This window comes from Phyllobates terribilis, unplaced genomic scaffold (assembly GCF_046119375.1).
Source record: "Phyllobates terribilis strain yellow unplaced genomic scaffold, ASM4611937v1 Scaffold_11__3_contigs__length_659146591, whole genome shotgun sequence".
NCBI classification, from domain to species: Eukaryota; Metazoa; Chordata; class Amphibia; order Anura; family Dendrobatidae; genus Phyllobates; species Phyllobates terribilis.
Window position 1 is genome coordinate 524,052,267 of NW_027362771.1, and position 14,580 is coordinate 524,066,846.

Below are 14,580 nucleotides of genomic sequence, written 5' to 3' on the forward strand. Positions count from 1 at the left end.
TGGTATGCCTTCGGGGTGGATGTGGTGGGTGGCCGTGGCAGACGCTGCCCACGGCCTCCGGTCTCTGGCTGGGGTGTGTTTTTGCCCCCACCAGCTTGGGTTCCGGTACCCTGATGCCGACTCTTCACCCGTGGATTGGATTTGGGGTCTCAGAGTCCTCTCTTCTGTTTCCCCCTCTGGGTCTCTCTTGCTTTCTCCTCTCTCTCTCTGGGGCTTCTCTGCTCTGCTCTGACAAAAGGCTGACAGACTGACCCTGTTCTCTGATGGTGCCCACCTTATATACACCCTCTATGTGTGAGCTCAGGTGACCAGCACCCAATGAGCTCCTATCTTTACCCAGGCTGCTCCCCCTATCTGCCCCTACACTACTTGGGATGTACCACCCCCCTCCCACTCCAGCCAGGAACAGACTCGGTCGTACCTGCACATTTCTAAGTGGGAGTACCGTCGGCCTGTTCCTCGGAAATGGGATGTGTGTAGTGCATGCAGCCTACCGAGCTCAGTTCCACACTCCATCCTTACCCGGGAGTGGAATATCACACCTCTGGGTTGAGGTGCAATACCCCTGTAGCAGCCGAATCCTCAGGGTGCTACACATGTACATAAAGTTCTGTGAAAAAAAAGAACCCCATTCTATTCTGCCATCAAAAACGCTGATTCAAATTTTGGTGCGTTTTTTCAGCGTTCTTTTTCACCACCCATTACTTCCTATGGGTGAAATGACGCTGAAAGAAGTGACATGCTCTATTTTCCAAAAAAGGCAGCAAGACATGTGACACAGGTACTTTAGATGCAGTGACACAGAAACACACAGCTGCCAGTACAGGGTTAATAAACAGGGGGGGGGATTTATTGGAGCAGGGTCAATCTCCACGCAGGGAGTAACAAGGAAAATATGGGGACAACAAGGGGAGTAGCAGGTAAAAGGCTATAACCGACAATCCACAGTTTGGCTAGATGTAGCAGAGTCGAGACGGTTGTAATCGGCAGTTTTACACTTAGCTGACTCTTGTTCCCCACAAGGCCGTTGCCGGCTGATGCCAGTGTTGTTTTCTTCCGGCTTCCCCGCCTAAACAATGCTCCATCTTCTGGCGGCAGCGGGCGGTCTCCGGTTTGACCCGGTCTCCGGGTTGGACATGCTGACCCTGGAGGTCCCTTCCAACTCTAACATTCTATGATTCTATGATAGGGTAAAGCTATTTTCTCTGATAAAGCCTCCTTTGCACTCTTTGGGACACCTGGAAGAATGATTGTCAGGAGAAGAAAAGGTGATCTCTAGCGTGAGTCTTGTGTCCGCCAGCAGAAAAGCATCCTGAGACCATTCATCTGTGCAGTTGCTCACTCACAATTTTGCCATGTCACACTGCTGTTAATAAGAAATATTTTCTCTGATGAAGCCCCCTTCAGACTGTTTGGGGCTAAGAACACTGCCATGAATAAATAATAGTATTTAAATATCCTCAAAGATCAACTTCTCCCAACGATCAAGGAGCAATTTGGTGATGATCAATGCTTTTTTCCAGCATAATGGAGCAACATGGCACAAAAAAAAGCGATAACTAAATGGTTCGTTGAACAAAATATTGAAATTTGAGTCCATAGCCCAGAATTCCTTTGCTTTCAACACCATTGAAAACCTGTGGTAAATCCTCAAAAAGCGAGTGGGCCAACAGCCCAAAACACCGTGTCTGCGAATTGAGATTCCGATTTGGCTTTTATCCTAAGTCATATTGCAAGACTCATTAAAGGGTTGATTGTGGTGTGTAGGATTGCTGCTTCCAATAGGTGGCGTTATAGAGTTAAGTCCTCTTTCTCTGAAGAGGCAATTTGCATATTACATTTCCCAGAGAAGCATTGCACAGCGATTAAGCCTCCTTACCTTGAAATGCCAGAGCCGGTGTGTCACTCTTCACAAGGAGAAATGTGGGACCCCAGGGGTCCGGTTGCCACAGTGGCATTGCCTCCCTCACAAGGGGTGATGCCATGCCTGGAAGCAAGGACGGGTCCCCTTATCAGGTTTACCAGCATACAACATTTTCTTGGCTCCAGACCAGAAAGGGGAGCTTCTCCCCTTTAAAACTGGAATCTGGAGGCGGGGTTAGTAAGAGTGAGTAGAGAAGAGTTGGAGACAAGGCAGTGACGAGGAAGGACCTGGGGAAGGGAGCTGTGAACAAGCTCACCCAAGAGAGAGGCGCAAAGGGACCGGACACCGGAGTCCAGGGTTGCCCAGCAGCAAATTCCGGAGGGCAGGAGACTGCAGGTCTCCTGGCCCCACCAGACGCCCAGCGGCACAGCAGCATCATAGGGCCCAGCACCACCACGTAGGAGTGACAATTGAGGAATGGCAGAGCTGCCTACCATACGGGTGAGGAAAGAGACGATTTACTCAGGGACGAGGGCCGCAGCATAGCATCAAGCAGCAGGGCCAAAGAGAATAGAGCAGAGGTAAGCCCTACAACTCCACCTGGCAAGGTGGATCCCCAACTTGCTTACAGGCTGCCCTGACCTTCACTACCAGCTAGTACCCGTGCCCCTGTCTGCTGTGAATAACCACAAGTAAGGCTAGAGGAAACCGCCAATAATGTGTTGTCTGTTCATTACCTGCGCCCTCAGCCCTGCACAACACTGTACCAGCCGACAACATCTACTCTTCAAATCATCTACACTGCCCTGGAGCTTAGCTCTGCCTGTGGAGAGCTGAACCAACTCTGCTGCGTCACCATCAGCTCCAGTGGATCTGCACCTCAGCGGCGGCCCCATGTAGCCGCATACCACAGGTGGCATCATGAACATTATCTCTAAAAATTTTATTCCCCTTTTACTTTTCCTTTAATTGACAACCCTGGGTCAGCACCAACCGGCCCGGCTACCGAGTACCCCACGGCCCAGGGGGTGCGTCAAACTTGGCGTCACAAACAGGATTCGAAGCCCGGTGTAACCGGGTACTGTGTGCCATAGACTTTGCTAAACTGTATCATCACGTCATTTGCCGTCAGCTGAGGGGAAGCAGGAGGCCCCAATCTGGAAACGCCGGGTAAGCGATCCCTCTCGCCTGCAGAGCAGCATACTGGTATGTCAGCAGAAACCCAGGACCTGGCTGAGGTTCACTTGGGGAGAGGAAGATGCCCAACCTGGAAGTGGAACCCTCTGCGGGCGCGGCCTCCACCGCTGTAATGCCGTTATCCAACCATGCCGTATATTACAGCGGCGGCGTGGTTGCCCCAGTACTCAGGTGAGTTGCACACCCTGAGCAAATTTGAGGAGAGACTGCGCAGTTTGTTTCAAGTGTACCCCCTGTCTGAGGAGCAGAAAGTCAGCATCCTTATAGGCCAGCTAATCGGTGTAGCCCAGAGAGAGGTGAAGAGAGGTGAAGTCTTGGCCAGGCATCGACAAAAGCGCTGTTAAGGAAATACTGGCCCGGTTGAAGGATACCTTTGACACCCGCACGGCAGCGGAGATTAAAATGAAGTTCAACGGGTGCAAACAAAGGGTGGAGGACAGTGTACGGGGCTATGCTCTAAACCTGCAGGAGGCGCTGCGGGCCATTAAACAGGTAAACCCCAACAGTGTGCGAGACGAGGACAGATTGCTAACCAAACAGTTTATTGAGCGGCTCCTGTCTAACGCTCACCGGACACAGCTGCGCATTATGGCTCTGCAAAACCCTGATCTGGACTTTGTGCAATTTAAAGACCAAGCCATTCGGGTGCTGTGAGAATCAACCCCAAGTGGCACTGCACCCCTCTGGCGCCCAGCTATCACATACCACCAGGAGGTGGTGTCATTTTCCCAGGCACCTGTGGAGGCTGATGCGCAGATGCTAGATAATGACCCGTCTGCAGACCTACGCCTTTAGGTCCAGGAGCTGACCAAAAGTGTGGCTGCACTAACCAAAACCGTGCAAGCCATACAAGTGTCTCCAAAGGAAAAGATCCAGCTGGCTTCCAGTCCAGATGACGTCCCGTGGTGAGGGTAGAGAAGGATTCCACTGACCAGAGGGAGAAACAGCGATCGCTACGACCAGAAAGGACAACCCATCTGTCGCCGCTGTCAAGAGGCGGGTCACCTCGCAAGATTCTGCAATTTAAACGAGCAACCCCTGGGGCAGAGGGCCAACCTCCAGGAGTAAGATGACCAGGCCCACAAAGATGGAGAGACAAGTACGTGGGAGGACGACTGGTCCTACCTGTCGTGCTTGATGGCATCCCGATGAACACATTACTGGACACTGGTTACCAGGTGACAACGATGCCGTATATTCTTTATAAACGATACTGGACTGATTCAGACATTACCCGCAGTCCAGATAAACATATTAACATCTTTGCCAGCAATGGTCAGCCCTTGTCTCAGGTAAGGTATAAAGGTTGGCCGAGTAGAATTGCTATCACAAGGAATGATTATTGTTGATATTGATCGCCGAGAAAGCCATCCTATGATAACTATAGGCACCAATGTGATAGAGAATTGTCTTGGGGAAATTATTGTTTTGTTGCAACAGGTCGCACAGACTGCCAGCTCTGGCAGCAGCGAGTTCTGCAGAAGGAGATCAAAGTTTTTATGCTTAATGTTCGTTACACCACCTATGGTATGCGGCTATATGGAGCCACCGCTGCGGAGCAGGTCCTCTGGAGCTGTTGGTAATGCAGCAGAGTTGGTTCAGCTCTCCACAGGTAGAGCTAAGCTCCAAGGCGTTGCTGAGGTGATTATAGATGAGGCAGATGTTGTTGTGCAGTGTGGTGCAGGGGATGATGGCGCAGCAATAATTCACAGACACAGTGGGGTGCAGTCTTCAGGGTTTACTCACGGTGACCATGTTGCTCCTGGTTACAACGGGCAATTATCACCACCCACGTCGTGCTGCGTTCACCGAGGCAGGGGTTCAGCAATCCCTCAGGTATGTCAGAAATACTTAAGGGGAACCCGTTCTGTGTGCCTTTCTCAGTCATCTTCCTGCGCTGGCTCTCACCCTCCTGCCCTGCACCTCACAATCAGTGTCCCAAGCCGGTAACCTCAGATCTTGGCGGGCAACCTGGAGTTCCCTGGATCCTGTGCGGCTATCTTTTTAGCGATTAATTGTGGCTGTAGCAACTACACCCTGAAAGTGCAGAAGCCTCTGGTTTCTAGTTGAATATTGCAATTCTCACTAGTCATGGGCCGGTCCCCTCTGCGGCTTGATCCTTCCACTCCTGGTAGATTCGGGCGTACGGGTGGCCTCCAGCACTTCCCGTACCCCTAGGATCCCCTCTTTCTTCCTTGGAACCATCCTCCCTGCTCCTCTCTTCTCTTTAGTTTCTCTTCCTGGCCTCTCTCACTCAGGCCCGCTCCTCCCGAGCAGAGCTCCTGCTCCTTTCACTGTCCTCCTCTGACTGAACACACACCCAAGATGACTATCCTCCTCCTGAAGTGCTCCCCTGACTGCTTCCTCCACCCACACCCACTACATGGTTCCCCCTCTCTTGGTTCCCCCCACTCCAGCCAGGGACAGGGCTCAGCAGCGCAGCAGTGCATCTTGCCCCTCCTGCTGGTCTGGCATGGTGTAGTGTTGGATGCAGGTGTTTGGGTCCCGGGCAGTACTCCATCCTTACCTGAGAGTGGGATACTACACCTCTGGGTGAGATGCAGTACCTCTGCGGTGACTGAACCCGCAGGGGCGCCACATCAGAATCTACAATTAAGCACTGACTCCACCCCTTTGCACCAAAAGCATGGGGTGTACCGGGTGGTCCAAGAATATGAGCGAGTCTTTAGCAAACCCCCACTAGACTTTGGGCAGGTAAAAGGGGTCCAACATCTATCCCCACCGGAGGTCATCCGCCCATTAAAGAGAGGTACCGGCCTGTACCTCTAGCTCACTATCAATGTGTCAAGGGAATGCTACGGGAGATAAAGGAGGCTGGGCTGATCAAAGATAGTTGTAGCCCCTGGGCAGCTCCATTAGTCCTCGTTAGAAAGAAAGATGGTACAATGTGGATGTGTGTTGATTATAGGTAGATTAACCGCATTACACATAAGGATGCCTACCCATTACCCAGAATTAAGGAATCATTAGCAGCACTGAGATCCGCTAACTATTTCTCCATTTTGGATCTCACCAGTGGGTATTGGCAGGTTCCCGTGGCAGAGGCGGACAGAGAGAAGACCGCGTTTACAACACCAATGGGCCTCTTCGAGTTCAAATGCATGCCATTTGGGCTCTGCAACGCCCCAGGAACATTCCAGCAGTTAATGGAGTGTTGCCTAGGACACAAAAACTTCTAAACTGTTCTGCTGTACCTAGACGTCGTAATCGTCTACTCAAAGACATACGAAGACCACCTGGAGCACCTGGCCGAGGTGTTCGAGGCCCTATCCAGTTTTGGCCTGAAAGTAAAGCCGTCCAAGTGCCACCTGTTGAAGCCCAAGGTGCAGTACCCAGGTCATGTGGTAAGCGAAGAAGGTGTAGCACCAGACCCTGAAAAAGTCACCGTGATCAAGGACTGGCCAAGACCCTCCACTATCAAGGAAGTGCGGCAGCTCCTCGGGCTGGTAGGCTACTACAGGAGATTCATAAAGGGTTTCACTAAGATAGCTCCGTCCCACGGAAAGGAACCCCGACAACTATAGTTCCTTCAAATTGGATTTTTCAGCCATAGTCTGGGCTGTAACAGAGCGCTTCAAACACTACCTGGCTTCAGCAAAGTTTACAATTTTCGCTGACCCACCTTGAAACGGCAAAGCTAGGTGCACTGGAGCTGCGATGGATGGCCCGGCTGTCCAACTACGAGTTTACCATCAAGTATCGGTCAGGGCATAAAAACGCTAATGCTGATGCGCTGCCAGGATGCCCAACTTGCCAGATGGGGGAGAAGACACGGAAGAGCTGGAGGAGATAGAGCTACCGGCTTTCCATCGTCATGGGGTGACCCAGTGCTCCCACTGTGTGAAGTACAAGCACTCCGCCAACAGGGAGGCCACGTTTAACCCATTGCCCCACCAAGGATGGGCAGAGATGCAGGATAGCGACCCGGCTGTCCACCTAGTAAAGGAGTTGCTGACACAAGCTGACTCGCACTCTGTTCCCGATGCTCGACAGGAGACCCAACAGTTGTGGAAGGAGAAGGGCAAGCTGCTCATGTACGAGGGAAAGCTGAGTCGAAGAAGCATCAACTCCCGGACACACAAACTGGTCTGGCAGGTGGTAGTCCCGAAGCGGGATGTGCCAATGGTCTTAGAGGCGTACCACGATGGAACAGGACACTTCGGGTGGAAGAAGTTGGAAGTCCTGCTAAGTGAACGATTCTACTGGGATGAGGAAAGCAATCGAGAGATGGTGTCGAGAATGTGCTCCATGCAACCTGAGACGGAAAGGCCGTGATAGCCAGAGGGCTCCCCTGAAGCCCATAATCACCAAACAACCACTTGAACTGGTAGCCTTGGACCATGTGAAGCCAGCCCCAAGTCGGTCAGGCTATGTCTACGCTCTCACCATAGTAGACCACTACTCCCGGTTCCTGTTAGTAGTGCCAATGAAGGATGAGTGTAACATCCCTGGTGGCGGGCTTGCATGGCTTACCATCTCCCACCATGCAAGACCGCAATTTTAACTTTCAGGCCAGGCTGCACACTTTTGTTCCAGTACCTGCTGTTTGTATGTCTCTTGTCTGCTGGCTTAGGGCGTCGGCGCTGTTGCTTTCTGATTCTTAAAGCTACAGTGTGCGCAGTCCTAATGCGTCCCCAGCCTATTGCTGTGAGTCACTAGATACTTAAACCACCTCCACCCAGTAGGAGGGGCCTGAGCAACACTTTATTACAGTCTGTTCTGTGCAACTGTGAGTTGCCAGGTCCTGTCCTGACTCTAGTCTGTCCGCCACCCTGGGGGCTGAGTACCCAGGGCCTCTACCTGTACCTGTGACTTCTAGTCACTTTCTGCCACCCTGGGGGCTGAGTTCCCAGGCTCGTTCCTGTATCTTGTTCTTGGTTCAGATCCTGTCTGAACAGTGTCCTAGTCCGTTACTTTTTTGTCTCTATGTCTGTATCTTCCCTCTTTCCTGCAGTGTCTGAACCTGCACCTGACTCCAACTCGTTGTCTCTGTACGTCTGTTTGTGAGTTTTGTGTCCACTCGCTACTTCATTGTAAGTACCTTGCGTGTATCTGGTTCTGCTCGTTCTGTTTCCCTCCCTCTGTATCTAACTCCTGTGTTCCAGCTGTCTTCTTGTGTTTTCCAGTCTGTTCCATGTGAACAGAGCCCTGTCCTGTCTACCGCATCTGCGGGTTTTGCTTTGCTCTGCTTGCTCACCGCACCTGCGGTTTTGCTCTGCTTTGCTTGTTCACCGCATCTGCGGGTTTTACTCTGCTTTGCTAGTTCACCGCATCTGCGGTTTTGCTCTGCTTTGCTTGTTCACCGCATCTGCGGGTTTTGCTCTGCTTTGCTTGTTCACCGCATCTGCGGTTTTGCTCTGCTTTGCTTGTTCACTGCATCTGCGGGTTTTGCTCTGCTTTGCTTGTTCACCACATCTGCGGTTTTGCTCTGCTTTGCTTGTTCACCACATCTGCGGGTTTTGCTCTGCTTTGCTTGTTCACCGCATCTGCGGGTTTTGCTCCGCTCTGCTTGTTTACCGCACCTGCGGCTCTGTTCCTGTATCCCAGTCTGTACTGGCCCTATCCTGCCTGCGTTCCTACTTGCCAGTACCCGCCTGTCTGCATGTCAGCCGTGCCTCCCTGTGCCCACCTGTCTGCATGCCAGCCGTGCCTGCCAGTGCCCACCTGTCTGCATACCAGCTGTGCCTGTCAATATCCACCTGTCTGCAAACCAGCCGTGCCTGCCAGTACCCACCAGTCAATATGCCAGTTTAACCTGCCTGTTCCTGCATTCCCTGGTGTGGGACAACAGCTGTGACCAGGGTCTGACCTGGAGTAGCACCTGGTCCCTCTGCTCGGTTCCTCCCTGGTTCACGGAGTCGACTGAGCCGCCGTGTGACCTTGGTCGGATCGGGTTGATACTTATTTACGCCCCTCCAGGCACTCCTCGGTTCATGGTACAGTGGGATCACTAATCACACTCACGCTAGTCTGCCTGGGCGTGTGCGTAACAATGAGACGGCTAAGACGGCAGCAAAAGCGTTTCAACAACACTTTTGTCGCCCGTACAGTTACCCTGAACAAGTGCTTACCGACCAAGGCCCAGCCTTTGAAGCAGAAGTGTTTCAGGAATTCTGGAACTTGTACAGCTGCAAGAAAATAAGGAGGATGCCGTATCATCCCAAGACCAACGGGATGTGCAAGAAAATGAACCAGGTGGTAATAGACCTGTTGAAGACGTTGCCCCTTGAAGAACGCAGCCTGTGACCAGAGAGGTTACCAGATTGGGTAGACCTATATAACCACATCCCGGTGAACTCCACCAATGGTACACCCGCCTACCATGAGGGCAAGACCTGGCAAGCTATCCATTGACTTAGACATGGGAGTTTTAACACCTGAGGCGACATCACCAGATGCAGATTGGTATACGGAGCGGCAGCAACAATACCGCAAGTTGCAAGAATGTGTAGAGAGAAGTTTGTCCCAGGTGAGACAGAAGCAGGAGAGAACTTATAATCAGCACGTACCTGCAGTTCCCTTGTCACCTGGAGAACAGGTACTCAAAAGGAAGAGACGAGTTCACAAATTAGACGATCAGTGGGAGGTTGAGCCATACACCGTCTTACCTTCAAATTTCGATAACGCCAAGGTATGCCACATCAGTAAAGATGGAGGAGACACTTCGGCGGCAGTCTCAAGAGACCACCTGAACATATGCCCTGATCAATTGAGACACCAAGAGGAAGACCAAAACAGCCCTCAGCACACAGAAAAGGTGGAAGAGACGGTTCAAACCATCCTTGGAGAATTTCCCCGGTCTTGGATGCAGGTGAACCAAGCAATCGTGGTACCTGTCCTAACCTTTCCCCAAGTAGCCTCACCGGAAGCCGCAGAGACTCTAGAACAGCAGAGAGACCAGTCAGCCCCAGCAACAGATGCCACAACTGCAGTGGAACTAGTGAATCTACCCCCTGCTAGTGGTGAATCTGTCATACCCATGGTGAGTCAAAGAATTCATAGAAGACTACCAAGCCTACTGGTGTTACCTCAGACTAACCGTAGTGTAGTCCACACTGAGCCCACCACACCAGCGGTAGACACTAGAGACCCGGGTAGGTCATTGGCAACAAATGTACTACATAGATCAACCCATAGTACCATAGGTCAGCTCCCTGCCCATTATAGGGACTAGAGTGTATTAAAATAAAAGTGTATAGTATATAGTTGCAACCGTTAAGTATGAGAGCCTACAGAGACTTCCTGTAAGAACTTTTAAGTAATCGTGAGTGTATATAGTTATTAAATTTATGGACAAATGGACCACAGGACTAGGTGTGGTCAGGACAATGTTGAAGAACGTTAAGTGTTGGCCTTGAAAATAAACTGCAGGCTTGGCCGAAAACCAGGCCCACCGGCAGAGTACCCTGAAGCCATGCCCAGGGACGATACACAAAGTGGGTTGAGGCGGTTCCCACCAACCAACCTTCAGAAGCCTGGAAAAAAGACAATTCCCGGACTGTGGCATAAAGACTAAGCGCCGCAGTGACTGCTACCAATTTTTGTTGGGTTTTTGTGATTTTTGCTTATTGAGACTTTGTAAACTATTTGTAATGTGAATTGTTATTGTTGTTAATTCTAAAAGGTGTCCTCAGTCCGGGAGTACTGAATTTAACTAGGGGGGAATGTGGCATCCCAGGGGTCCGGTTGCCACAGTGGCATTGCCTCCCTCACAAGGGGTGATGCCATGCCTGGAAGCAAGGAGGGGTCCCCTTATCAGGTTTACCAGCATACAACACTTTCCTGGCTCCAGACCAGAAAGGGGAGCTCCTCCCCTTTAAAACTGGAATCTGGAGGCGGACTTAGTAAGAGTGAGTAGAGAGGAGTTGGAGACAAGGCAGAAACGAGGAAGGACCTGGGGAAGGGAGCTGTGAACAAGCTCACCCCAGAGAGAGGCGCAAAGGAACCGGACAACGGAGTCCGTGGTTGTGGGGCACTGAAGGCCCAGCAGAAAATTCCTGAGGGCAGGAGACTGCAAGTCTCCTGGCCCGTCCAGATGCCCGGCAGCACAGCAGCATCATAGGGCCCAACACCGCCACATGGGAGCGACAATTGAGGAAGGCTCGAGCTGCCTTCCATACGGGTAAGGAAAGAGACATTTTACTCAGGGACGGGGGCTGCAGCATAGCTTCATGCAGCAGGGCCAAAGAGAATAGTGCAGAGGGAAGGCCTACAACTCCACCTGGCGAGGTGGATCCCCAACTTGCTTACAGGCCGCCCTGACCTTCACTACCAGGTAGTACCCGTGCCCCTGTCTGCTCTGACAAACCGCAGGTAATGCTAGAGGAAACCGCCATTAATGTGTTGTCTGTTCATTACCTGCGCCCTCAGCCCTGCACAACACTGTCCCAGCTGACAACATCTACTCTTCAAATCATCTACACTGCCCTGGAGCTTAGCTCTGTCTGTGGAGAGCTGAACCAACTCTGCTGCGTCACCATCAGCTCCAGTGGATCTGCACCATAGCGGCAGCCCCATATAGCCGCATACCACAGGTGGCATCACGAACATTATCTCTAAAAACTTTTTTGCCCTTTTACTTTTCCTTTAATTGACCACCCTGGGTCACGGACCGGGTCACGGCCACCGTGACACCCCCAGCACTGACCAGCCCGGCTACGGAGTACCCCACTTCCCAGGGGGTCAGAAACGTTACGCCTTAGACCCCAGTCCAGATCCTCTCTTCCAGCCAAATCAGTTCTCAAGTCATTTTGCAAGACTCGTTAAGGGGTTGATTGTGACTTATAGGATTGCTGCTTCCAATAGATGGCGCTATAGAGTTCAAGTCCTCTTTTTATCTGAAGAGGCAATTTGCACAAACAAAAACAGAGATTGAATCATAGAATCATAGAATGGTAGAGTTGGAAGGGACCTCCTGGGTCATCTGGTCCAACCCCCTGCTCAAAGCAGGATTCACTAGATCATCTCAGACAGATGTCTGTCCAGCCTCTGTTTGAAGACGTCCATTGAAGGGGAACTCACCACCTCTCGTGGCAGCCTGTTCCACTCATTAATCACCCTAACTGTCAAAAAGTTTTTTCTAATATCTAATCTGTGTCTCCTCCCATTTAGTTTCATCCCATTGCTTCTAGTCTTTCCTTGTGCAAATGAGAATAAAGATGATCCTTCTACAATGTGACAGCCCTTGACATATTTGTAGACAGCTATTAAGTCTCCTCTCAGTCTTCTTTTTTGCAAGCTAAACATTCCCAAATCCTGTAACCGTTCCTCATAGGACATGGTTTGCAGACCAGTCACCATTCTGGTCGCTCTTCTCTGAACTTGCTCCAGTTTGTCTATGTCTTTTTTAAAATGTGGTGCCCAAAACTGTACACAGTATTCCAGATGAGGTCTGACCAAAGAGGAGTAAAGACCGATAATGACTTCACGTGATCTAGACTGTATGCTTCTGTTAATACATCCCAGAATTGTATTTGCCTTTTTTGCTGCTGCATCACACTGTTGACTCATGTTCAGTCTATGATCTATTAGTATACCTAAGTCTTTTTCACATGTACTGTTGCTTAGCTCTATTCCTCCCATTCTGTATATGCTTTTTTCATTTTTATTGCCCAGATGTAGTACTTTGCATTTTTCCCTGTTAAAAACCATTCTGTTGGTTGCTGCCCACTGCTCCAGTTTATTTAGGTCTTTTTGAATCCTCTCTCTCTCTTCTCTAGTATTAGCTATCCCTCCTAGCTTTGTGTCATCAGCAAATTTAAATTGTGATTGTGATAAACTCCAAGCACCGATTAAGCGAGAATGGGCAGTCATCAGTGAGTGATTCAAATTTTTATAGAATTTTTCCATTTTTACTTGAACCTGTGATCGTTCTTCGCTAATACTATATACTACAATACTACTGTATTGCAGTATGTAGAGAAATAATGGTCCACCTATGGAGTACTGCCTATGGCTGAATAACATGGCATGTATATGGAATAACATGACAGGTACAATGGCCTTCAGCAGGCTGCCATTGTAACTCATCGGTACCCCATGATCCTGTTGCTGCAGGGCCAATGGAATCCAGTGCGCATGTGCAACAACACAATTTCAGTGCCGCCGTCAGAGATTGATAGCGACTAAACTGCAGCCATTGAAGCAAGCTCCGGTCACTGAAGTTACTGGCCGATGCCGTCTACGTAATACAGCTGGCATCAAACTTTACTTAGCACATATGACAAAAATGTACATCATAGATCGTTAATAGGCTTCTTAAAGTTGTCTACCAGCCACCCTTATTTTTCCAGTGAAGGCTCTCCATGAATCCATTAATTCATCTATCCCACCACTTGATGATCCATATCCAAGAATGCAGAAAATATAGGGACTTTTGTTTGTGGCCGGTGATAATAATTAAGCATGAGACTCACCTGTTCATTCCCAGGTATTTGTGACTCACAGGAGGATGTACCTTGGATGCTCTTGCAAAATACTGGTACTGTCCCAACACAAATAAACAGGTACAGCAGGTTCATCGAAACACATGCTTGTATACTCTCTGCAGTCCCAGGAGTGCCTGCTCCTCAGCTGCTGAGCAGTCTGAGCCAGAGACAGATGTGTTGGATGCTGCAAAGGTAGAAGAAGACCTGACGAGTCTGAGGAATGAAATCTTTGAACTTTGGCTGGTGACATTGACACTTTTTGAAGATGGCATCCTTGGATTTTAGGATCGGCTGCTTGAACGTCTTGCATTGGTTGATCTGTCTCCAACTCCTCAGTATGGGGTCAGTGGCTCCGCAGAGGTGCAAGTTAGTCAGTGACTCTGGAGTTCTAGAGTTTGACACATTGGAAAATAATAATAATATTTCCATAATTAAGCAAGATTCTGGTGGAATGGCCCCACTCTATAGGATGCAAAGGTTGTTTCTGAATGCTGTTCAGCCAAACCCCTTCCCAAAAGGTAGGACAACTGAAAACCTGATTGATTATAATGGATGGGTACAAAGAACTTATAGGTTTTCTGAAATGTAGGAATAGTGAATACATGGTAGCATACAGTGGGTACGGAAAGTATTCAGACCCCTTTAAATTTTTCACTCTTTGTCTCATTGAAGCCATTTGGTAAATTCTAAAAAAATTCCGTTTTTCTTTTTTAATAAATTTGCAAAAAAATCTACATTTCTGTTTTTTTTCAGTCAAGATGGGGTGCAGAGTGTACATTAACCCCTTAATAACATCTGACGTACTAATACGCGTCTGTGCCCTGGGACTTAAGAGCCAGACCCGTATTAGTACGTCATGGCGATCGCGCGCGCACACAGGCTGTGCGGGCGCGATCGCCGCCGGGTGTCAGCTGATTGTCACAGCTGACACCCGGTACTATGTGCAGGGAGCGGTCACGCACCGCTCCCAGCACATTAACCCCCGCGATGCTGCGATCGAAGTCGATCGAAGTCGATCGCGGCATTGCGGGGGCAAGGGGAGGTGATCGCCGATACTCACCTCCTCTTCCG

At 50.1% G+C, this 14,580-nt stretch overlaps 1 protein-coding gene across 5 annotated transcripts in view; it reads left to right on the forward strand.

Moving 5' to 3' along the window:
- The first annotated feature begins 13,583 nt into the window (after positions 1–13,583).
- Positions 13,584–14,580, forward strand: part of PROM2 (prominin 2) — a 239,050-nt gene continuing 238,053 nt past the window's right edge. For all 5 annotated transcript variants that reach the window (XM_073653665.1, XM_073653664.1, XM_073653667.1 and 2 more), the window contains exon 1: positions 13,584–14,027. In XM_073653665.1, the coding sequence (XP_073509766.1) occupies positions 13,775–14,027 (253 nt within the window). In that variant the 5' untranslated portion in view covers positions 13,584–13,774. The remainder of the gene's footprint in view (positions 14,028–14,580) is intronic.